Source organism: Bos indicus x Bos taurus, chromosome 6, assembly GCF_003369695.1.
Source record: "Bos indicus x Bos taurus breed Angus x Brahman F1 hybrid chromosome 6, Bos_hybrid_MaternalHap_v2.0, whole genome shotgun sequence".
Taxonomy (NCBI): domain Eukaryota; kingdom Metazoa; phylum Chordata; class Mammalia; order Artiodactyla; family Bovidae; genus Bos; species Bos indicus x Bos taurus.
The window spans coordinates 3,636,026-3,662,494 of record NC_040081.1 but is presented as its reverse complement, the minus strand read 5'-3'; the positions used below and the strand labels follow the sequence as shown (position 1 = coordinate 3,662,494).

The 26,469-nt window shown below is 40.9% G+C and overlaps 1 protein-coding gene across 2 annotated transcripts in view; it reads right to left on the bottom strand.

Moving 5' to 3' along the window:
- Positions 1–1,844: 1,844 nt before the first annotated feature.
- The window catches only part of ANXA5 (annexin A5), a 33,242-nt gene continuing 8,617 nt past the window's right edge, over positions 1,845–26,469 (bottom strand). Inside the window, exons 3-14 of one of the 2 annotated variants that reach the window (XM_027543699.1) lie at positions 21,735–21,838; positions 21,303–21,387; positions 19,600–19,694; positions 18,280–18,393; positions 16,644–16,734; positions 13,570–13,649; positions 13,082–13,138; positions 7,205–7,298; positions 6,247–6,342; positions 4,484–4,542; positions 4,156–4,278; positions 1,845–2,971 (exon numbers count right to left, since the gene is read on the bottom strand). In XM_027543699.1, the coding sequence (XP_027399500.1) occupies positions 2,909–2,971; positions 4,156–4,278; positions 4,484–4,542; positions 6,247–6,342; positions 7,205–7,298; positions 13,082–13,138; positions 13,570–13,649; positions 16,644–16,734; positions 18,280–18,393; positions 19,600–19,694; positions 21,303–21,315 (885 nt within the window). In that variant the 5' untranslated portion in view covers positions 21,316–21,387; positions 21,735–21,838 and the 3' untranslated portion in view covers positions 1,845–2,908. The remainder of the gene's footprint in view (positions 2,972–4,155; positions 4,279–4,483; positions 4,543–6,246; positions 6,343–7,204; positions 7,299–13,081; positions 13,139–13,569; positions 13,650–16,643; positions 16,735–18,279; positions 18,394–19,599; positions 19,695–21,302; positions 21,388–21,734; positions 21,839–26,469) is intronic. The other variant, XM_027543698.1, reaches the window with a different exon arrangement.

Sequence of the window (26,469 nt, the reverse complement as noted above, 5' to 3'; positions counted from 1 at the left end):
CACCTTGCCCCAGACTGCCAGGATCTCCCAGGATTGCTTGCACATTCACTCCCCCTAGCCCCAGTCTGCCAGGATCTCCCAGGACTGTTTGCACACACACTCACTCCGCCTTGCCCCAGACTGCCAGGATCTCCCAGGATTGCTTGCACACTTGGTCTGGCACAGCAGTCACAGAAGCTGCTACTCACGAGACACCTCCTGATTGCCTGGCTCTGGTGGCCACTGGGGCTTGCACGCAAATGTCCCACAGGAATGTTACAATCAATCCTTGACTGGTTGCCCCTGCTCAGGGACAGCAGCTTGAAAGAAGTAAAACTGTCATTATTTACAGGTGACATGATACTAAAAAGAAAACCCTAAAGACACTACCAAAAACTACTAGAATAAACAAATTCAGTAAAGCTACAGGATAAAAAAAAAATATACAAAATGCCCCTGCATTTCTATACACTATAACAAACTACCAGAGATTAAAAAAACAATCCTTTACTACCGCATCAAAAAAAATAAAATAAAATATTTAGGGATAAACTTAACCAAGGAGGTGAAAATTCTAAGAAACTAATGAAAGAAGTTCAAGAAGACACAAATAAATGGAAAGATATATATTCCATACTTATGGACTGAATAATTAACACTGTTAAAATGTCCATGTGACACAAAGCAATCTACAGATTCAATGCAATCCCTATCAAAATCTCAATAGCATTTTTCACAGAAATAAAACAAACAATCCTAATTTTTATGTAACCACAAGACTCCAAATGGCTAGAGAAATCTTGAGAAAGAAAAACAAAGTTGGAGACAACATGCTTCCTTATTTTCAACCATATTATACAGCTATGGTACCAAAACAGTAAGGCATTGGCTTAAAGGGCTTCCCTAGTGGCTCAGATGGTAAAGAATCTGCATGCAACGCAGGAGACCTGGGTTCAATCCCTGGGTTGGGAAGATCCCCTGGAGAAGGGAATGGCAACCCACTCCAGAATTCTGGCCTGGAGAATTCCATAGACAGAGGAGCCTGATGTATAGTCCATGGGGTCACAAAGAGTTGGACACGACTGAGTGACTAACACCAACTATTGGCATAAAAACAGACATATAGTTTATACAGATCAACACAGCAGACTAGAAAGCCCGGAGATAAACCCAGGGATATATATGGTCAATTAATGTTCGACAAAGGAGCCAAGGATATATAATAGGAAAAGAATAGTCTCTCCAGGATACAGTGCTGGGAAAACTGGACGCCACACGTAGAAGAGTAGAACTGGGCCTACACCATATATAGGACTTAACTCAGAACGGACTGAAGTTGTGAATGCAAGACCTGAAACCACAAGACTCCCAGAAGAAAAACATGGATGGCCACCTCCTTGACATCAATCTTGGTGATGATTTTCTGGACACCAAAAGCAAATATAAACATATGGGGTTACATCAGTCGAAAAGCTTCTGCACCGCAAAGGAAACCATCAACAAAATTAAGAGGCAACCTACAAATGGGAGAAAATATTTGCAAATCCTATGTCTGAAAAGGGGCTAATATCCAAAATATTGGCGGGTAATATCCAAAATATATGAAGAGCTCAAATAACAGTAACAACAAAAAATAATCTGATTTAAAAATGGGCAGAGGATCTGAACAGACATTTTTCTACTTAAGATATACAGATGGACAAGATATACATGGTGTGGGGCGTCTCCCCAGGCTCACATGAGTCATCTTCGCCTCCACAGAGCGGAGGGAGGGCTGTCCCCAGACGTGTCCCCCTGAAACCCAAATGCACTCCGTTAACCTTCATGACTCATAGAAGCCGCAGAAAAGAAAACATTAAGACAGATCTGGTAACATGTTTTATTCATATGACTTTTCTCCGAGTGACTTTCACATCAGGAATGTTTGGGTTTTATTTTTTAGTTTAGGTTTTTAAATCAACTTTTCCAATAAGCAACTAGTGTTAGCCCACATAAATATGCTACCAATAAATGAGAACGCTTAATGGCTTATTACATGCTATGTATGTGCTTAGTTGGTAATTTGTGTCTGACTCTGCAACCCCATGGACTGTAGCCCACCAGGCTCCTCTGAGAGTCCAGGGGATTCTCCAGGCAAGAATACTGGAGTGGGAAGCCACTGTGTTTCCCAGAGGATCTTCCCCACTCCAGCATCTCTTAAGTCTCCCGAATCAGCAGGCGGGTGCTTTACCGTCTGAGTTACCAGGGAAGCCCCCCAGCTTCAACTCCTCCCTCATCCCCTACGCACAGGAAATTCATTCTGCAGTGTTGTTATTTCATGCTTTTCAACCAAAAGTCAACTTTTAATAACTTTTGACAATTCAGTTGTCAACTGATAACACTGTCAACTGATTGGCCTGAAAAAAATATATTCTTGTTCAATACGTAAATCAAGTAAGTTTTCTAGACATACACCCATGAGAAATTCAGGAAGACAGATATGTTTATTATTCATTAATCTTTTGATTACAACCATTATAATTTTTTTGGTTTAACTTGGTAGCAAACTTGATTAATAACACTTCTAGGAGTTCACAATTTCAAGGCTAAGGTTCCGATTAAGGTAATATGGTTATCAATTTAATATAAATGAAGCTTTTTAAAAAGGGTGAAAGCAGTCTGCCTCTTACAGGAAAATATAAATGATCCAGACTTTAGTCCTAATAACATAAGTACACTTTAGTGCTACAACAGTTAAAGAGAAAGATCTTAACTAAAGATCAGAAAGGAGCACCGCTACATTCTTCTACAACATTTATGTTTTGGCCACAGCATGCTAGCGTGAGGAAGGCAGTGTGCTCAGCACTGGCGTGCAGAGTGCGGTGAGCTACGCTGCAGGAAGGCAGTGGTGCCGGGCGGACAAGGCGAGGGGCAGCTCCCCAGGCTCCCGTCAGTCATCTTCACCTCCACAGAGCAGCAGGAGGGCTTTCTTATAGTCCCCAGACGTGTCCCCCTGAAACCCAAATGCACTCCGTTAACCTTCATAACTCACAGAAGCCACAGAAAAGAAAACATTAAGACAGATCTGGTAACATGTTTTATTCATACGACTTTTCTCCAAGTGATTTTACATCAGGGATATTACAGAGAGTATCCTACTGATAAGACTGATGTTTACCTTTTAATTTTACCCCTTAAAAGCTCAGTCCTGTCTAAGTTAAGTGTGTTTTCCCCTCCAGTAACACAGCGAACAGGTAAGCTTTTATACCATGTTCAACTCAAGCTTTCTGAACAAACTTAAGTCTCTGTCACACGGTATATGTCTGGCCATGGTGGGTGGGCCACACCGGGACTGCCTGGCTGTATGGCTTTGCCTCAGACAGGAGGGCAAGGTACATTTTGCCTCTGCTTGTCCCATGCACAGATATGTGTGATTGGTTATGTTTCAAGCTTTGAGTCACCGGGAGGACTCTGTAGTGCCCATCAGCCGAGCCACATCTCACACACGCACGCAAGGAAAAAGCTTGCTCAACTGAAACGCTGCTCTGCACACAACCCACATACCCCTTTATCAAACATAAAGACAGAGACAGGAAGGAAGGAGGGAAGGAACAAAGGCGGCGGGGAGGGGGTGGCGGTGGTAGGGGGAGGAAGGAAGAAGAAAAACTCAGAAGGCTTTAAGCCAAATTTAATCACAAACCAGTGTCCCTTGCTTTTAAAAGAACAAAAATGATAGCAATACTTAAGCTCTTTACTTATACCTAATATGACCTGTTTGGTTCTTTGCTGAACTATGAACCAATACCAGAAACCAGGTGATAACAGACAAGAAAGAAAAGACCGATACATTAATAAAAGAAAGGAGAAACTGATAAAGACAGCTGGAACTGATAAAAGGCAAAAAGAACAAACATTACTGTGGACAAGACTGGATTTAGTGAGTCATCTGTCACCACTACTAAATAACGCTCCTAAGCTCACCTGGAGCCTCAGCCTCACCAGGAGCCAACCCTTCACCCGGGAGCCAGCATCTGCACTTCAGGAGACACTATGCCAAATTCTGTACCTCAGAGCTCTAATCACAACACTAGAATTTTAAAGTTGACAGAAGAATCGGGTTCTCCCATCCATATCTTCCACGTTATTTATTGTCCTGCTGAGGATTTCCAAACATAATTTAAAGAAAGGTTTTACTACCTTAATCATGGAATAAAGAGAGGTGCCAAAATTCTTCCTAAACTCCTTCCTGATGTTATACAGATCAATCTCACTTCTGGAAACCACAACTCTGATGAGGGTATGATCATCTGTTCCAGCTCCCTTTGAAAAAGAAAAAGAGAGACACACATTGTTTAAAAATATCAATTATAGCATCAAACTCTCCTGAGTTGGGTGAGTCAATAAAGTAAAGCAAGTAGTAGAATTCAACCACCTGTTTTAAGGAGGGGAAAACAAACCTCAAGGTCTGTTCTCTAAAACATATTAGAGAGATAATTTAGATAGAAGATTCAAGGCATGCACTTACCTTCATAGCATAGTAGAGGGTTTCTGCAAGGTAGGCAGGTATACTGCGAATGGATTTCACTAAGAAAATAAATATAATGGTCACAGGCTATTCTCATGTGAAAAGGATTAAGTAATTAAAATCAAAGGTGCCCCATGCCTATGGCTCTTCTTAAACACAAGTATGAAAGTAACGCAGGTCAAAGAGCTGCTCATTCACAAGCTGCTCTGATTTCCTTGCTACAGAGCATCTCCACAGACGGTGGCCTGAGTTCTCCTCAGAGTTCTGAAGTCTACACAGAAAGGCACGTGGCACAGGGGCTGCTGCACGGCTGTCACCCCCTTTCTGCTATGACCACCTTTCTGCCGAAGTTTTGGCAGCCTGCGCCGTTAAGCCACAACCTTCTTCATCCCCACGAATTATACAGATCTCCTAGGAGTTTTCATTTCAATATATTCAAGCAAACAATGTACACCATGACCCTATGTAATCTGCCAACCTCAGACTATCTGCCTGTAATCTTAATCTAGGTATTCCCTCTGTATTCTATAACATCCATGATTCACACAGAGCCGTGTGAGACTTGCCCATTTTGGTAGAAACACCCAGACAAACAGAAGAGCACCTTCCCTGAACGTGTACACATCTACTGTTATGTTAGGACTCCTCAGAACGCAAGTCCACTAGCTTCAGAAACTATCACATAAAGTTCCTTAATATTCAAAAACAGGGAATTCCCCAGTGGTCCAGTGGTTAAGACCCTGTGCTCTCACTGCCAAAGGCTTGGGTTCAGTCCCTGGTTGGGGAACTAAGATCCCATAAGCTGCATGGTATGGCCAAAAAAAGAACAGGAACACTTAATACACAAAAATAACAAATCGCTGATTGGAGGCTGTATTTTCTCTTTTCCAATACTTAAGAAAAACAGCTACTGGTAACTAAAACTGTCATAACTTTTCTGTGCATTCTATTTTGAACGGACCATCTAAAAGACTTCTATTAAAATTCATTAACTACAGATTGAAATGAAAGGCTACTGTTACTGCTGGTTCGTGCACACATTGAGCTTATTTTTCAGAAGACAGACAGCACAAAAACTTCAGCTCAAGACCATATACTTGGAACAAACAGCAGACAGAGGTTCACTCCAAACCCATATAAAAACTGGTACTACAGAAAACTTACAAACTAGATTTTCCCTGGATCTGGAGAGTATGTAATAATACTACAGCAAAATGCACAAACTTGGGCCTCCAATTTTCCACGTTATTGAAAATATTTAGCTAAAATAAAATTCTAAACTACTTACTCAGGTTAATAACCACTATCACATTTTCCATTATAGCAAAGATACTTTTTCTAAATCAGATCCCAACTTCTCAGTGTGCTTCAAAACTGTGACAATGGTATTCTAAAGAAAAAACTCCATGGGAATCAGAAATAACATTTACAAGAAAAATGTTTACCTCTTGAGATAACAATGCCCATACTTCAAGTTCACAATGAAATAGTAATATTTTTAATGCCACTTCAAAGTGATTTCTTAAAAAAAATTCTCTTAGTGTTTCCATAAGATAAAATGAAATAACCAGATATTTCACTTTTTTGCAACATCAAAACAGATTCTGAATTGGAAATCAAGGAGTTTTCTTCACCCGTATGTCATGATTAAGTTCTCTTTTTATATAAAGAAATTGATGGTTATTTTTACATATAGCTTCAACAGAATAAAATACTTTAGCTCTTAACACAATGAATATTATATACATTATAAAATTACTTACCAACAGCAAGGAGAAGCTGTTCCAAATTGCCAGAAGTCTCCCGGTCAATGGTTTCTTCAATTTGAAACCCGGATATAGTCATGTATTTGTCAAACACTAGAAAACATGAAGACAGTTTCTTAATCACATAGGAACCACTCTTTCCAGAAAGAAGACATTTACTCTAACCAAGTACTGTCTGACCAAACACAAATTTCCCCTTGATCCTTGCTGACAAACCTTGATTTTGCTCAGAGTCTCAATGTGCCAAGCTCAAAACAACAGATTATAAATGTTCGTTGTTCACTCATTTCCCAGCCCCTCCTTACCAGTTATAACCAATAAGACCCAAAGGTAAATTTGCTGGAGAGGATTCTGAAAAATCTTTCTCTTTCCTTACTAACTAAAAGTAATGGACGAATAGGATTAGTTCACCCTTGTCTTCTTGCTGTGAAAACAGCTCGTACGTTTGGAGCAACATCAGCCATCTCGTGACAATGAGGTACGGAGCATGAGAAAGAACCAGAGCAGAGAACAGCCGAGCAGCAAGCAGAAAGAGCCTGGGTCTGCCAAACCACCCAAGCAACGCCCGACAGAGAGCCCCACCCTAAAGCCACTCTCAGCAGGGTTCCCTGTTACTCACAACTGAACTACCACCCGCTAGAAGGACCGATGAAAATCCAGAGCAGAGCTCTGAGGTACCACCTACAGCTCCGTGATGTGTGACTGTGAATAACAATCTAGTGGCCTATCTCCCTCGTTACCCTGACAGCAAAGAGTGAATAAGGGTCTCGAGTTTTGTAAAACCTACAATGGCAGTAAAAAGAATGATGAGATTTCCCAAGGTCACCAAAGGAAGAAAAAAACAAACCAGATTCATTCAGTAAAAGCCTGTTATGCATCAGGTATTTTGGCATACTGGCTCTTTACTTTCAAAATTAATCAAAGTACCTGTATCATACACATTTTTCTCACTCACCTCTTCTCAAGTGAGACACACTTCGTGTTCCAAAGATGGTAATAAACTTTTCTTCATCTGTTCCCCATTTCAGTTCTCCAGCCTGGAACAAAGCCTATAAAAAAAAATTCAAATAAATTGTTCCCCCATCTCATTTCCAGGTTCTTAATCACACATGTGCTGTATTCCCTGAATATTAATTTGCCTGACTCCTATTTATATTTCAATTCTAATATTTCCTTCTCTGAAACTCAGTTCACTAAGTTTGGAGCCACTTCAAAGCTCACCACTGAACTCTGCCGCAGAAAATTAAAGGGTCAAAACAGTAAAGCAGAACAGTGCTCGGTTAAATGCTTCCAAAGCGTCTACCGTGACTTGTAATCATTCAAGAGTAATGACATGTGTGGTGGAGAGTCCTGATTACCTCGCTGCTCATACACCACCCATTCACAGACCAGGAAGGGGTCTGTGACGTGTGTTATGCTTGCTCTGCAGATGTTCAATAATATATGATGAAACTCCATAGTCTCTTTACAACTGAAATTTATCAAATGCTAGCTACAAAAAGTTTTCCCATTTCTAAGAGATTACATGAATTTTTTTAAAGGCTGTGACTATAGCACAGTGCCTGGCATACAGCAGGCACTTAACATACATTTGTTGAATAGTTTGAGTGTCTATCTTTACTTTTTTGCATGCAAAAGAATATACTCTCCAATATTCTTATCATTGCTGAAAGAATTATTCACAAACATCATCATTAAACCTGAGTCCACATATTGAGACGTCGGTAATTCATTAAAAGTCAAAGAATCAATCTTTATAATGTCTATGCTGCTACTGCTGCTAAGTTGCTTCAGTCGTGTCTGACTCTGTGCGACCCCATACACGGCAACCCACCAGGCTCCCCCGTCCCTGGGATTCTCCAGGCAAGAACACTGGAATGGGTTGCCATTTCCTTCTCCAATGCAGGAAAGTGAAAAGTGAAAGTGAAGTCGCTCAGTCGTGTCTGACTCTTCGAGACCCCATGGACTGCCGCCTACCAGGCTTCTCCGCCCATGGGATTTTCCAAGCTAGAGTACTGGAGTGGGGTGCCATTACCTTCTCCTATAATGTCTATACTACCATTTTAATCATTTCAAGGTAAGTATACTATTACAGCAAGCCAAATGCAATTGCTGAGACTACTACTGAGCTGTCCTTATGCCCACAGGAGGCGAACAAATGACAGGAGGTGATCAAAGCACGTGTTTGGATGCAGAATTTTTGGTCACAGTATGTTTGAGAATACAGGTGATACTACTGCTCGATCTATTTTCTTTTACACTTCCGGAAAAACATATTCACACCCCATATCGAAATTAACTTAATGATTAAAATAAACAGTATCAATCCTGGTCATGTGAGCATGTTCTTCAAAACTAAAAAGTTATTACAAGAGTCTTGCAAGTATCTAAACTTTAGAACCATATCAGGATGGTACAGACCTCTTAAGGTAACTTTTTTAATCTAATTATAAAATAACACATTCATTGATAAATTTTATAAAACAGAGAAAAAATGTAAATAAGGAAATTTAAATTACCAAGAATGATCAACTTTCTGAAGATACTGGCTACTACCTCTAGAATGTTCTCACATATACATAAGATATACACATACATTAACACTTAAAAGTGGGGAATTACTCACCCTGTACAATAATGCATGCACTGCTGAAGCTCTCCTTTCTTATCAATTGTTTTATATTTCTAGGGTTATTCTCTAGTAGCTATAGCTTGCATGGAATTAACTGGTGAGATGGCTATTTTTAACTACAGTCCCCTAATTTTCTTGTAAGAATTATGTTTGGGATCATTATCTAGTCTAAAACTACTCCTAGGGAACCTGGTGGCCCAGGGGTTGACTTGGCACTTCCATAGCAGGGGGTATGGGGTCCATACCTCGTCAGGAAACTAGGAACCCACAAGCTACCCAGCACATCCAAAGTATTAAGAAAAAAACCTAATACTAAATAAATCATATGCAATAATAATGATGGCACCATCAGAGCAATATTTTAAAGTTTTTATTTTATCTTAAGGTAAGGGTTAAAATGGCCCAATATCCATGGAGCTGTTTTAGCTGAGGGATCGTCACACTTCCTCACTCTCCCGCTTCTCTAAGAAGGGGCTTTTCAGTTCCCCCAAGCAGTGTGATAACCTCCGATTCCCATGAAGAATACAGAGGTTTAGGAATCAAAAAAAGACCTGCTGCTGCTGCTAAGTTGCTTCAGTCGTGTCCGACACTGTGCGACCCCATAGATGGCAGCCCACCAGGCTCCCCTGTTCCTGGGATTCTCCAGGCAAGAACACTGGAGTGGGTTGCCATTTCCTTCTCCAATGCATGCAAGTGAAAAGTGAAAGTGAAGTCGCTCAGTCGTGTCCGACTCTTAGCGACCCCATGGACTGCAGCCCACCAGGCTCCTCCATCCATGGGATTTTCCAGGCAAGAGTATTGGAGTGGGGTGCCATTTACCTGGGCCTTGTATTTATCTGTGTTTGTATTTATTTATCTTAGATGAATTCTTAATCGCTTCTTAAGCCTCAGTGAATACTACACAGGAATACTGTTTCTATAGTTACTGATGGGGATTCTATAGCTCACATGATGAATTCATGGAACAGTGTTAGGCAATCAATAGAAGGAATTGAATAAATATTGATTCCCTTGTCCCTCCTTCCTTTAAGAGCTCAACTTTCTCTCCACAGAAAGTATAAAACAAAGATTTGGTGCGGGAAGAAGTAAAATCAGATCAACACACTAAAAATGTTTTTTAAACAAGTGAATTATCTACAGAATGTTCAATTGCCAGGTGAATGACTCACTAAGGCTTACCAAATCCCTGAAATAATAAGAATCGTCTTGGTGCCAGGTATCAGCAGAGAAAAAAAATTCAAAAGCTTATGAAAGGGCCCTTTAGTTGTCTTGGACTACTCTGAATTACGAAATCTGAAATTCTCACTGGGGCTTCCCTGTGGCTCAGATAGTAAAGAATCTGCCTGCAATGCAGGTGACCGGGGTTCAATCCCTGGGTTGGCAAGATCCTCTGGAGGAGGAAACAGCAACCCACTCCAGTGTTCCTGCCTGGAAAATCTCATGGACAGAGGAGCCTGGTGGGCTACCATCCATGGGGTCGTACAGAGTCAGACACTGACTGAGTGAGTTTTCACTTTCAAGGGATTTACAGGCACACTGCAAGCCTGAGAAGCACGTCTTTACAGTGCGTGCTCCGAGCAGAGGAATCAGTGAAACGGAGGTGAGAATGTCCCATTCGCACTCCATGGCCTCACCCTGCAGCAGGGCTCCCATCACACCAGCAGCCCCCCGCCCACTAACGCAGGCCTCGCTGCGGGCACCAGAGACGGCTGAAGCTGCTCCTCTCACGGTGCCCACGGCCCCTGAGAAGCAGCCAGGATTCCACTCCTGAGACTCAAGAGTGTGAGGACCAGCACGGCTCCTACGGAAGCGCACACAACGCCCGCCCAGAAGGCACAGGGCTCATCTCAACCACGCTCAAAGCCCTAACGTCGGGGAGTACGAGTGTGCAGGCTGCGTCAGCTTTGTTCCCTCAAGGCCAAGGCGAAGCTGTATCTTTCCTTCCAATCTATTTTAATAAGCACATTTTGGAGAGGGAGAAATAAGAGAGAGGAACTAACAGGGAAGAACAGCAAGACTGTGGTCTAGTGTGAGAGGAAGGGCTTCAGAGGCAGATAAGCCCAGGTGGAAATTCCAGCTCCATTGTGACTCAGTGGGGGCCACGGGCTTGTTTCTCAAACCCCTGAGCTTCAGCTTCCTCATTTATAGAATGGAAAGGATGCCCTCTATGTTAGAGTTATGCACTGGTTCACGCATTAGTTCTTTACTGAGTGCTAATCGTATGCCCTGGGTGGGCACTCAGGTCAACTGGCACCTTCCAGGTCAGGTGGCACGGCGGTAACAGGAAGCTTGAGATGCTCCCATCTCCCCTGCAAGGAGCACCCAGCACACGTGGGCGTCGGGCAGGGCGACCTGCAAGGAGCCAACAGGAGGGCTGAGCCCTGAGGAGGAAGAGGTGACGGAGCGGAGGCAGGGCGGGAGGAGAAAGCTGGAGGCGTAAGAAAGCGAGAGATGATAAAACCACATTTAGGGGCCTGAACTTTATCCTGCAGACACTCGGCTCCACTGAAGGTTTTTAAGGTTTTAAACAGAGATGGGACACAGCAGGTTTGCATTTTATAAGGGATAATGAGGAAAACGTCAAATACTTCAAACAGCCCCCCGCACACATTCATTTCCTTTTCCTTCTCCAGCCACACACAGATGATAGCATCCTAACACCATAACGATATCAACCCAATTTAGATTAGAATAACATTCTCCTCTTTTCTATTAACAAAGTCAGATCACACATCCAAAGGCTGCTTCACAGAGAACCGTCAACTGGAGGAGTGAATATAGCCTTTTCTCTTTCAATGGTGAATAACAATCAAAATTTTATATTTTATTACAGGCATACCTCTTTATTGCATGCTTTACAGATATTTCATTTTTCACAAACTGAAGGTTTGTAAACAACCCTGAGTCAGGCAGGTTTACCAGAACCATTTTTCCAACAATGTTTGCCCACTTTTGTCTCTCTGGGTCACATACATTGTGGTAATTCTCACAACATTTCAAAACTTTTCATTATTATTATGTTTGTAATGGTGATGTGTGATCAGTGATCTTTGATGTTACTATGTAGTTGTTTTGGCATTTTTTTAGCAATGAAGTATTTTTATTTAGGGCTTCCCAGGTGGCACAGTGGTAAAGAATCTGCCTACCAATGCAGGAAACACAGATTCAATCCCTGGGTTGAGAAGATCCCCTGGAGAAGGGAACGGCAACCCACTCCAGTATTTTTGTCTGGAGAATCCCATGGACAGAGGAGCCTGGTGGGCTACAGTCCATCGGTTTGAAACGAGCTGGACACAACTTTGCAACTGAGCTCAAGCACTGTTCATTTAAGGGAGATACACTGTTTTTAGATATAATGCTACTGCACAGTTACTGAAGTATCGTGTAAACATAACTTTTATATGCACTGAGAAACCAGGACAATTTCTGTCACTTGCTTTATTCTGATAGTCACTTTCGGGTGGTGGTCCAGAACCAAACCCACACTATCTCCGAGGTTAGCCTATGTGGGAAACGTGACCGGAGAGACAGGACTAGGGTATCTGCCTCTGGGAACCCAAGTAATTCCTTTGTTAACATTTTCCAGTTTTCAGGTCTCATGTTTCAAATTTCGCAACACTTATTTCCTACATTTGACTACTTTACAAACCACATTCAGACTATAATGGGATTTAAAAGCAACTTAGCTACAAAAATGTCATTAGGGAGTTGCTGAAGAGCAACTGACAAAAGGACAATTCTATTTATAATTCTATCAAGGAAAAGGAGATGGAATCTTCAAATACTACAATAATGTGTCATTTCTTATGTAATAAAACACCATGTATTACTAAAATACTTTATTTTTTCTTTGTCTTTTCCTGCCAAGAAACTGACTGCCACATTGCCAGTAGCATTCATAACACCTGGTTTTCCTGTAAAATTCTCTATTTGGGGTGTGTTCCATAATCTAAAGAAAAGTAACACATCCAGGTGGAATTCAATATTTATATGCAATTTATTTTTTTCTGTTTCAGCTTTGGGATAAAATATCTTGTTGTCCAGATCAAAATGAGCGACATTGACTTACATGTGTCTTGTGATTTGTAAATAACCCATTAGGTTACTTTTAGATGCTATTATAAGATGTCATGGTTTTCCATTAGCATGGTTTTCTTTTCATTTCTGTCATAGTAAAGTCATCACCTAAGTCCCACTTACCTGAGCATCTTGTTCAACCTGTGCTTCATCAATTCTAGCGTCAGGGTCTCTATTAGCCTAGAAGAGATATGTCACATTATTGGATAACGTGAGCATTTTCATTCAAAAAAAACAACAGTTCCACCAGAGAGTTATGCACATAAAGCTTTTTCTCTTAGGAATAATATGCTTTTATTAAGATCTTACCAATTCTGCAATATTTTAGGTTATCACACAAGCACTGTTCAAAACCAACCTAACCCTTTTGGTTTTAAAATCTATGAATAAAAGAGGATAGTGGTATTAAAAAAAAAAGGAGCAACTATGAGTTAGCTATTAAGAATTCAGGTCAGATATGCTGAAACACAAACACACACTGGCACCACACAGCCAGAATCAAGCAAGTACCAGAAATAATTACAAGAATTTTAAGTGGCCTTACTTAACCAGTTTCTGACTGGTCCAGCTTTAGATTTTTAGTCAAACCACAAACAGTCTCTAGCCAATACCTGAAGGAGGACCACCAACATCCTCTGGTAGTACCCTGAAGTATCCCCCACCACATCATCTTCCAGGCTCGAGCCATACTCTGCAACAGAATAATGTCACTTATTTACAGCTTCTGTCAACTAGAAAAGGGTATCTTGCCACGTGAATCAAATGGAAGAGACATGGAAGAAGAAACATTTGATTAGCGTAATAGTTTATCCTTCTCTGAGTGCTCTATAGACTGAAGGGTAAATGCTTTGAGTGAGAGGCTGGATGAAAACAGTCTCCCAAAAGCATTTGGTTCAAACCTAAATCATGACTTAGTCTTTTAAGAAATGCTCTCAACCAATGCAGTTATTCATCTGTAGATACCAGATGGTGCTGGAAAGCCTCTAAAATATAATCAATCTTAACTTCAAATTTTTGCTTTGCTTTCCTTTCAAATATTTTACATGATTCATCTCCTAAGGTCTAATAAACTCTAATATTCTGAGTTTTTTTCCTTTGGGGAATGGCCTTTTCCTAACAAGATATTTCTCCTCTACAACAGAGTTATTTCTTAGAGACAGCAGGGATATTTTTAAACATGTCTTTCCCCCCTCTATTTCCAGCTGTTCAACATAAAACCACAGCAAAGGGGAGAACCAGGATTTGCACAAGTCTAGAGGCACCTTTCACTGTCTCTCTACCAGCTACTATTAAAGGAACAGCTACTGAAGGTACTGAAGTGAAAGTCTGTCGCTAATGGTGTCTTCCGTGATCTCATGGACGATACCGCACCAGGCTCCTCTGTCCATGGAATTCTCCAGGCAAGAATACTGGAGTAGGTTGCCACTTCCTTCTCCGGGGGATCTTCCCAACCCAGGGATCAGACCTGCATCTCCTGCATTGGCAGGCAGATGCTTTACCACTGAGCCCACTGAAGGTGTTACTCCAAGGCATTTAAATACTTCATTATTTGAAAGGAGACAAACTTTAAAAGCTTGAAACTTCTACTTCTAGAAGTACAAAAGAGATATATATCTATTTCAATCAGTTGCTCAAATACAAAAACTTTGAAGGAATTTTTTATTCCTTCCTTTACTCCAACACCTATACATATATAATCAACCATCAGATGCTTTTAAATATTTCTCCTCTTTCGATGTATTTGCCTCATACCTCCCACCAACCTAGGCTGAGCCACAACTGGCCAGCTTACCTCCCCTAATACGGCTACCTAATCAGTCTCTTAAGTCTCCCCCCTCCCTCAATTGTCCCTTTTGTCACCCCACCATCCACTCAGGAGCTTACAGCGCCTTTGAAGCAAGCTCAAGCTTCTACTCTAGCCGTACGAGAACACCTGTAACAGAGGCTGACTGCAGCTGTTCCGTTTAGCCTATCTCCACAGTGGACGTACATATCCCCCCACCAGTCAGGTTCTCTCTGTCCCTCAACCCTGTCTCCACAGCACAGCACAGCACTCAGAGGGTGCACGGGACCGAAAATGCCCACTTCACCCACGCAAAGCCTATCCCGCCTGCAAACCCTGGCTCAGTGTCCGACTGCACCGTGAAACCTCCCTTAACACCCAAAGCCACAATGACTTCTCTTCTCTGAGTGAATTCTTGCATTCAACACATTTTGAACTTTACTAGCCTGTAACTCTTGAAGTTTTTCTAACCCCTAAACAGACTGCAAACTTCTTGAGGACAGGAGCATCTTTTGCATCCTTCATGACAGCCAGTACACTGCTGGACACAGAGCTAGTGCATACGAACACAGAGAATGGACAGACCACACACAGTTACTATGCTCTTAGGGCACCGCATCTGCCATCCAGCAGTACAAAGGCTCACTCACCAGTGTCAACATCCCGCAAAGAGATATCTGAATATTATACCAGGTAAGAATCAACAGTGATCAGCTGCAGCTGAGATACATATAGCCCCTTTGCTTTAGTGGCTTGGACCTATCCAACGATAAAAACAGGAACAGGAAAGAAAGACCCAGCACTTCAAAAGGTCATTATTTAGTTGCCACAGATTTCACAGTTCTAATTAGCTGGGTTCCAGTGTCATTTCTAAGATGAACAAACTAATGGTGAGACAGGGACCTGTTTTCCAAGCTGCAGGCACTAGGCTTGGCGGCCTACTGACTGAGCTGACAGCCTGGATGGTCTGATCCTCCTCAGCCAGGCAGAGGGCAGAGTCCTCTACGGAAAATCTGATGAGAAAAGAACTCTCTACTTCTACCTTTCATTACATTCTTTTGGTTCCATTAACAGGATATGCTTCAGATCAAATCAAAGATTTTTTTTTTTCAACACACACCCAAAAATTTATTTAAAAAAAAAATACACCAAAAAGAAAAGTCAAAATGCAGAGTAGTCAAGTACTGTGCTTAGCTAAAACAACGTTCATGTACTCAGACATTATCACCTCTGATTTGGGCGAGGTTTCCTTTTCAGTAACTTTTAACTTCTACTACTACTACTAAGTCGCTTCAGTCGTGTCCAACTCTGTGCGACCCCATAGACACCAGCCCACCAGGCTCCTGCGTCCCTGGGATTCTCCAGGCAAGAACACTGGAGTGGGTTGCCATTTCCTTCTCCAATGCATGAAAGTGAAAACTGAAAGTGAAGTCGCTCAGTTGTGTCTGACTCTTAGCGACCACGTGGACTGCAGCCTACCAGGCTCCTCCACCCATAGGATTTTCCAGGCAAGAGTACTGGAGTGGGGTGCCTTGCCTTCTCCATAACTTCTACTAACATAAAGCAATATTTTTAAGGAAGAAGGACCACTTACAGCTTAAATTTAGTGTAAAAGAGACAACCTGTATATTCCTACACTGACTGTAAATCCTGTGTGAAAATAAGCTCCATCCTCATCAGAAGGTTCTTACAAATACTAGAATAGTTACAGGTACAGAAAAAAGGCAGTCTTTTCCTCCTGAAAAAGAAACCACTCTGAACTGTTGCTTATCTGTTTACTCATTCACTCACTCATCCATTTGTGCATGGTCTACCTCCTGGAACGCTAAAGAACTGCATTCACTTTAGAGAAATGGAACAGTGACAGTAGAAATGAAGGGAAATATAATTCGAAACATTTACCTTCTTCATACACTTGTTCTATGGCTCTCAGTTCTTCAGGTGTCCTTGACGCAATAATTTCTGTCAGGACTTTTTCATCTGTCCCAGCTCCCTGTTTGGAGATTTATTTTTTTATAGAAAAAAAAAATGCTAATAAGATTAAAAAGAAAAGGATTTTCTTAGAATAGCTGTTATTAAAATTTCAAATATACAGAAATATTATCCAATATAACATTCACTTCTTGTATATGAGTTCTATTAGTTATAGAAATACAAAATTTCATATTTTCTTTCTAAAGACAATTTTATCATTTTTTGTCTAATAAAAAATGTTTACTGTATGTTATGTTTATACCTAATATACAACAGATCACATAAATTTGTAATTTTATCAGTTTAATTCTAAATAGTTTAAAAATGAAACATTTTAATGAAACAGGAAATAATAAAAATAGTAAAATATTAAAATGAAAAATTTACATAAATTTACACAGACGAACACTGATACTTATATCATATGTACCTCAAAAGATAAGCAACTCTGCCCTCAAATTAAGTGCTCTATGGATCACAGGGAAACTCTATAATGAAAGTAACAATAAATGTAGCATGGCTTAGTTATTAGGAATCAGTTATTGGGTCACTATAAAGGAAGTGGCACTTGCTGTCTGTAGTTTTGAAAAGTAATTGTAGTTTGTTTTCCTTCCTGACAAAAGTCTTATCTACATTGCTAAACTAGAAGATACAAGCAATGACACAGCTGAACTTAATTTTAAAAGGTAACATACTGAAGACTTGATTTCTTTATATTTCTGTTTCTTTACCAAAAATGAAACACTGAAAAAAAACTACGTTTATGTTCTGGCAAAATTTTAGCTACTACTAACATTTCAGAAGGCTGAAAAAAGATTTTCTTTATTCCAGAGAATCACTGTAAGAAAATGAAGCAGCATAGAAATGTTCTAACTTGACAAGCCCTCTCTTCCCTCCACCTGAGCTACATGATGATCTAGTTGTTAATTTCAGTTTGCTCATGCAAAACCTAGACACTAAGGGCTGAGTTACTTCCAGTCCCATAAACCTAAACAAATTATTCAATGTAGTCATATTTTATACAACATTCCAAACACCAGGCAAGGGAATATACATTTAAAAAGTTACTTGCTACAATGAAATTATATCAAGCTTACCAGCTGCTTCACTTTAGTATTCAGAAGTACAGAAAAGTACAAAAGGGTACTAGAAAATCTTTCTTATCTCAAAGTTCCAAAGTTCTCTTCAAAACTTCATCTTAGCTAAAACTATTGACAATATTGTTTCCTAATCAGGTAACTTTCCAAACTAAAGGACTGAATAACTAATCTGTAACGTTTTCAAAACATATCTCAAAATTAGGAAACAAGCATGAAATAAAACATAAAAGTCTGTAAAATATATTAAAAATTTAAAAAAAAAAACACTTATTGAGTTAACTATACAAAAGGGTTAAATAACACACTTATCATTGTTTTCCCTCCTTTTCTTATTGCCTCCTACAATTCTGTCCTTCAAGAAACCCTCAGTGAAATCAGTTTAATATAAAAAACACCATCAAGTAATTACCAACACAAAATAATATTATTCATGACAAGAATATTCCTTGCACTCATCTTTTTACCTTAAGAGCATGCTTCAGTTCATAGGCATCATAAAGCCGAGAGGGTTTCATCAGAGCCACGATTAATTTTTCAAATTTTCCAGTCAGTTCTGATTTCAGGTCATCCAGAAGGTCCTAGTAGATAGAAAATATAAAGTTGTGAACCAGGTAGAAACTTTAAGGAGATTCTTCTTAAACAGGAACAACAACCCTTTGTGCTAATGAATTCTTTATGTTGCTATCTCCAAGTAAGATGCATGAGCTAAACAATACCCTATAGCTTTGCCAGCTGTACTTTTGAAATCTAACCTACCACTTGGGCAAAGTAAAGACACTCATGTGTCAAGGTATTTGTTTTTAAGATGTTTTTCTTACTTTCAGAGATTTTAAAAACTGACTATTTTTAAAGTAAGCTAAAAATATTTTAAAAATACTGTTCTGAGAAGCATGTCTATTGCAAAAAAAAAAAATACCCCCCCAAAAAATCATAAATGCATTTTTACAAGGAACAAAATTTGGCCTATCGAATCTAAACAAAACAATGTTTTCTCTTCTCTCCATATCAATAATAGTATAATACAAAACATACTGTGTTCTAATACAGAATACATTCTAAAACACAACAGATTATGTATTCCAGGACATAACAGATATGTTCATTACTATGCCCCTGACTACTGCAGGACAGTTGCTATTATGGGGAACTTGTCTGTGTAATTTCGAAGATAAAAGCAGTATTTTGCATCCATTTCAGTTTCAGTACACAGGCAACCAGAACTTGTGTTTAAAATACTTTCTTTTTTTTCCCCTTTTTATTTGTTTCTTGAAATAATGAACAAAAATTGTCAGAATAACAAAAGTACATTCAGCTTTTCATGTCTGTACTAATTCACTTAGTAACAAATTTAGTTTTTACTTTGAGTTGTTAATCAAATAAGAATATTTAAACCAATGAATTAAAAATCATTTATTAAAACATCACTCCAACGGAACCAGACTGACTGCGTCATAACAAAACACGCTGCAATACAGGTTTACACCTGGGAGATAATACAACAATCCTGAGTGTGAAACACAGAAGGGAAGAGGGCTGTTAGCACCATGAGATCTTTCAGCGACTTATGGTGTCAAACAAGGAAAATCAATCACATGAAGGTAAGCTGGGTGAGCATCTTAACCAACAGCTCATAACTAAGAAACTAGAAAAGAAAAAAAGGGGGAACAGGATGTCAGGATCATAAAATAAATGATATTTACAAAAGAATATCAGTAGATTTTCAAACCAGTCTTAAAAGATAAACTGCTCTCACAGTTCTACCTTGGGAGGAAGTATGGTCTTACCCTGCCAAACAGAGTTTTAAAAGCCACAGCAATCTCCTGGCGCTGAGCATTACTGCGGGATGTCAACAGAGTCAGGATGGTCTCCTCATCCGTGCCTGCAATTATGTTCAAACCATTACACCTTGGCTCCTATGCCCCCTCTCTCAAAAACCTTTGTAACCAGATCCCCAGTCACTTCAATTCCTTGCCTCATAAAAAATATTTTATTAAACCATTTATTAAAATGCAAAATTTACAATATGAAAATGTTACTATTTCCAACAATGCATACTACCCCTAAACATGATAAAGTAGATGCAAAAATCCTCCTCACTTTTTAAAAACTAGTGCACCTATTTTTTCTTGAAACGAAAGTTATTCAAATAACACTTCTTCACAAGGCACAACATGTTGGGAGTTACAGGATATTGAGAAAGGAGAAAAGATACAGACCCTGGTTTCAAGTTACAAACAATGTAGGGAAAAAAAATACAAATAATCACAAGCTAAGGTAGAATGTCGGAGAAGGCAATGGCACCCCACTCCGGTACTCTTGCCTGGAAAATCCCATGGATGGAGGAGCCTGGTGGGCTGCAGTCCATGGGGTCGCTAAGAGTCGGGCATGACTGAGCGACTTCACTTTCACTTTTCACTTGCATGCATTGGAGAAGGAAATGGCAACCCACTCCAGTGTTCTTGCCTGGAGAATCCCAGGGACTGGGGAGCCTGGTGGGCTGCCGTCTATGGGGTCTCGAAGAGTCGGACACGACTGAAGTGACTTAGCAGCAGCAAGGTAGAATGTGACAAGGACCTTAGGAGAGGTCCAGGTGTTACACGGGGGTTCAGAGGAGGTTCTCTAAGCTGACAAGTAGTGGAAGACAGTTTTGGGGAAAGCTTCTTGGAAAAGGTAAATCCCACCCAAAAGAGCCTTAAAGGATGAAAAGATTTTGACAGGCAGTGATATAAAGAAGGGAAACTGGCTTTTAGAATTCAGGGAAAGCTCAGCAGTAGGAAGATGCAGATCTTTCCTCATCACCAGAGAGCAGCTGGATCAGGGGACACACCAGGCGGTGATGTGAGCTGGCGAGCTGGCGGAGAAAGTGGGCTGGAACGCCAGGGAAGGCCGTGCAAGGCTGGAAGGCCTGCACCTGACCCTGCTACAGCAGGAGACCTCACAAGACGTTCAGAACGCAGAGTGCTGGGGTCAGAGCATCAGGACTGAGAAAGATGGAGCCCTTCACATGGAATTAGTGTAGTAGGAGCCTGAGGACGAGGGAAGCAGTTATCTGTGGGAATTCCCATGGTGCGAGGTTTCCAAAAGGGCAAAAAAAGAAAAAGAAAACACACACACACACACACACACAGCAAAAGAGAAGACAGTGGGATGTAAGACACTTACAGAACCAGATATCTGATCGGACACTGAGAGCAAAAGGGCTACACATCTCATCACCCTCAGATATGTCTGCTTGTTTACTCAATCAGCTACTGTGCAGGTAAAGTTGAAAAGCTAAAAAAATAAAGAGGCTGGATTTAACTCCTGTCCAGTTCTACAGGCTGAATACCAGGGATGGTTAGTCATTATTTTTGTTCTTAATTACCTATTCCTTCTATGTACATTCAGCTCAAAATATTCTAAAATTAGTCTTACTGTAAAACAAGATTTTTTGTTCAGAAAAACAAGTGTCACATTTTTTTTAGAACAAAAAGAAGGCTGAATTTACCCAGGCCTTTCATGGCCTTCCGAAGGGTTTCTGCATCGGCCCGCTCATCGAATCCAGGGAAGTCAGCCACGGTGCCTCTGAGAACCTGGTGAGGGAACATTTTTTATTATTAACGGCATGACTAAGACCACAAACAGCATAAATTTCCTCTGTATCATGTTCAGACTTTACATTAATTTGGTAAGATACATAGCTTCATTTGAAATGGGAAATACACCATTACAACGTGGATCGGCAGTGCACTGATTCAGCACATGGGTTCTCCAGGCCCACCTGAACTCCCAGGAGTGGGAAGGCTGGTGTCCCGCCTGCAGGCACCGCCCCAGTGAGCAAGCCCCACCAGCACCTCCTGGTTCACGAAGGGCGCTTCCCTACAGGCTTCTTTCCCATTCAGTCTCTCATCACTTTGATCTGCATGCATGCTCAGCTTACCCTAAGCACTCAACTCTAAGCGATGCTCTTAACACATCTAGTCCTATCTCTTAGGGATTTGAAGATTCGGCAAAACCTGAAGAGATACTCGGTTGCTCATGTGCCTGAAGAATACAAATTTCTGAATTTAGAGTTTTATAAAGATATATTAGAATTATTAGAATATTCTATTTATAAGGTTTCCTATTTTATCATATATAGTACTTTTAATCATCCAAGTATTTTAATATTTTTAAAAATGTTTATAATATCATTAGATCTTTAGAATCCAAAGGCTTTACTAATCCTGAGCCATAAATTTTTATCTTGTGATAAAAGGAGGCTCCCAGGATTTATTTTTACCAATAAATGTCCCTGAAGTACCTCACAATTCCTGGCAAGGTTCCATCTAAAACTGAGAAATAAACAGTTACAAGGAATGGAGGTTGAGAATACTTGTCTGGTTCATAATCACTTGTGTTTTATTATGAAGGCATGGAAGCGCAATCTCCTACAAGGAAAAAAATTTCTCTTCTACCTTAACATCCAATTGCTGCATTTGCCAACAATATCATAACACCAACCAACCAACCAACCAAAAAAAAGGTGACAGAAAAAAGAGCACTATCCTTGGGGAAGAACTTCCATGGGACACAGCACCAGGGGTCAGCTCAGTGACCTCTCTTCAGTGCACTGAATTACACCTCCTGAAGTAGCACTTGAGATTCAGGAGACAGATTCTCTCCTTGACCAAACTTTAGACAGAAACCTCAAAGCCTTCTTTTTGACAAGTGCTGGCATCAGCCTGCCAAGCCCAGCTGCACAAGAATCTTGCTGAGTCAGTTTACAGAGAATCCCCCTGATACTTAGTAACTGTTCAAGTTCCTCCGCTTCCACCTTTGATGTATGAATCTGTGGGCTGCCTTTAGCAAGTATCCTATTAGGCCAGTTCAGAAAGAACCCCTCTGCCCTTGATGTCTCCTCTTAGTAACTTCCCACCCACTGGCACCCTCAGTCTGCTCACTGGTTATACATCCCCAGCTGCCTTTGCTATATGTGCACTTGAACCCAATCTCTCTCTTCTACTGAAACAGTCATGACCCTTACTGCCACAGTCTTGAAAGTATTCCTTGCATTTTAACAACTGTGAGAATAATTTTTTAACAGTAGTTTTCTCTCATTCAAAGAAAGAAGAAAGATTCTTCTTTCCTCTAAACAGAGTTAGCATTGAGAGAACCTACAGGAAGACCTTAGTGCTATAAAGATGTGGCCAAAAGTATATAATCCCAGGGAAGAGATGTTTCCCAGTTTGATCTCCCAACCCAGACTATTGACTGGTAGCAACTTTCATCCCCACCCCTACCCTCTCCTCACACGTGGAAAACAATCATGTGTGGACCTAGCCTGACCACATAGTGACGTGAAAACCCCCCTGCCCTGGAGGAGAAGCTGATGACGGAAATATGATGTCTACTCAAGGAAGACAAAGAAGTCTTCTCCGTCTCCCCACTTTTCCTTTGATTATAAAACTGCAGCCCAGTAAATTCTTGGCATGGCACCTCTCCCCCATCCACTTGGAAGCCTCACAAGCGTCCTATTCTAATAAATCACTTATCTATCACTTTACCTCTCACTGAACTCTCTTCTGCACTGAGACATAAAGGACTACGGTACCCGAGCTCTTCAGACCCCATAAATGACACACGATGCTTTCTTTCCTAGATACCTTGCCCGATGTATCTCTTCATCTGGCTGTTCCTGAGTTGTATCCTTTTATAATAAACCAGTGATCTAGTAAGTAAAATGTTTCTCTGAGTTCTATAAGCCAATGATGCGGTCACTGGAAACTCCAATCTATAGGTAGTCAGTTGGAAGCACAGGTGACAGTCTGGACTTGGAACTAACATCTGAAATGGCTGGATATAGGAAGTTTCAAATGGTTCAATGTAATTAAAAAAAAAAAAATTAGGCATTAGGTTGGGAGAAAAACTGGTAAAATTTGAGGAAACAGCCCTTCAAAATTAGTATGGGTTAGGAAAGTTATTTCTCTCAAGTCCAACTGCAATTTCTGTTTAGTAAGACCACTTCAAATCGGTGAGAAAGATACCATCAATATCATCACAAAAACGAATAAATACCATGGATTTTCTCAATGTGAGAACTTGAATGACTTAGTTCACCTGTCTGCTTATTTATTCATTCAAAACCATTTTATGAATGGCTTCCTCATGCCAAGTACTGTACTTATCACTAGGGAAAAGTCATGATCCCCTAAGAGAAAATGATAGACATGTAAATAATCAAGTGCAATAGAGTATATTCACACAGAAGTTCCATCAGGGTGATGTGAGCACATAAAGGAGGGACTAAGATGGGAAAAGTGGGAAGAAAAGAAATTAGAAAACCTTCCCCATAGCAAGGGACAGCTAAGGAGTTTGGGATAGACGTGTGCACGTTGCTATATTTAAAACGGATCAACCTACTATATAGCACAGCAAACTGCTCAATTTTATGTGGCAGCCTGGATGGGAGGGGAACTGGGGAGAGAATGGATACATGTATATGTATGGCTGAGCCCCTTCACTGTTTACCTGAAATTATCACAACATTCTTAATTGGCTATATCCCAATATAAAATAAAAAGTTGAAACATGTCAAAAATAAAAGAAAGAAAGAAAAACTTCCGCCCAGTGTCTGAAGAGATGCCTGTGACTTTGCCAGGCAGGCTCAGGAAAGCAGAGAAGGGCAGGCAGGTATTTCAAGGGGCATACCGATGTGAGAGAGGAACCAACGTGGCACTTTGGACAAGGGGTTAAGCATTTCAACAGACTGGAGCAAGCAGGAAGACTGGAGAGAAACACAAAGAAGGGAAAGGTCGTCACCACGGGGGAAAGGAAGGCTGGAAGCCACTGAGCCAGAATTCCCTGGGGAGGGAAGCCCCTGGAGGGCATTTCAGCAACCAAGGAAGAACAAAGTTGACTCCGCAGGGCAGCAGCCGGGAGAACAGGACAGAACTGTGCAAGAGTGGAGACAGAAGGACTGGCTTAAAAATGACTAAACAGAAGAAGCTTAAACAGACCTGACTGAAGTCAGGAGCAGGGGAGATGGAAAGGAAACGGCAGCTGGGCCAGGAAAAAGGAGAAGGAAACCATTTGGGATGACTTGCTTTTTGAAAAGGGAAGAGGATGGCTGGTCCTGCCTTTCTCCACAAACTGAACCAAAGGCAGGCTTGTCAGTTGCTGGGGCACATCAGCAGTAACTGGAGCTGTGTGTGGCGCCTGTCACCAAAGACAATACTAATGGAATGGAAAGAAGAGCCAGAGGACAGGGGAAAGTCATCGACAATCAGAAGAGCAGATAATATCAGCGAGAGCAGCAATGAGCTCAGAGCTTCACGGGGTCCTCTCAGTGAAACCCCATTTCACATATGAAGAAACACGCTGGCTTAGAAGGATTTGGCAGGTCACTCAAGTGACCGGCAAGCAAACAAGCAGCAGAGCTGGGATGGAACACAGGCCATGGGACTGTGGGCTCTTGACTAGGATGCTACTCAGCCTCCCAAAGGCAAAAAGATAAAATCCAAAGGTGATGGAAGAGAAGCCAAAGCAAGGAAAGGAAGAAAAGGCAGTGTGCAAACAGGGTGTGAGCCACGTGAGAGAGAAGGTCGGAAAGGGTCCACTGGGTCTGGCAACCAGGAGGTCTCTGGTGGTGGTGAAAGTCTGGCTGAAGGACACCGATGACTGAATTGAGAGGCAGAGCATCTCTGTGAACTCCCATCCTACAAACAGGTGGGGTTTTTTTTAATATATATGTATTTTTAAAAAACACTTTAAAAAGTACTTTATCCAGTTTACAGGCTCTGAAGAAGCTGCCAGTAGAAAGGGAAGTTAAAAATACAGAAGAGATTAAGAACAGGAGACAGGAGGGGTTTGCCTTAAAAAAGACAGACATTTGACCCATGATCCTGAAGAAAATGAGGTGAAGAATAGAAAAAAGAGACAGGGGTGTTTCCTCACGTCTTAGCTACTGTGAAGGAGAAATAACTGCTGGTGGTATTTCTGAGAGTTTTGTAGAACACTCTTGCTACATTCCACTTGATCAGTCATCGTGAAAGCCACGCAGCAGTAGTAAGGGGCCAGCTGTGAATCACAGGACATGAGTCACACAGACAGAACCCTTGCTTGGACAGTCGTGACCAGCTCCATCCCCACCCTCGCCCACACCAAACCGTCTATGTTGGGCCAACGGGACTCTGAGTGACTCATAGAGGGCTTACCCTGCTTCCTAGCACTGCTGCTAGCCTCAAGTTCCAGACGCACACCTTCCCCAGATGAATTCCAAGGGCAAGCAGCCACTGTTCCCTGTACCTGTCCTCAGTTCACCTCATTTACCCTGATTCTCTGCCACCAGTGCCATAACCAAGGGAATTATCATATATGCTTAGACAATAGGTGGCCAAAACATGTAATTCACTCTGCTAACTCTAAACTTCAAAATTACCCATTCTTCTAGGTCTATAATTTTGTGGGCTTTGTTTTTTGTTTGCTCTAAATCAAAAAGTTCTTTACCTTCAAAGTGTAGGTATGCAAAATAAAATGAATAAAATTAAACCAAAACACAAGTGGAGGGTTGCTTTTCTAGAATTTAAGACACAAGAAAATAATACAGAAATACCCCTTCAAATTTAAAGATGAGAAAACATTCAGCTGGGTCTGGAACACTTTAAACTGAAGGCACAGAGGAGAACTAAACTCTC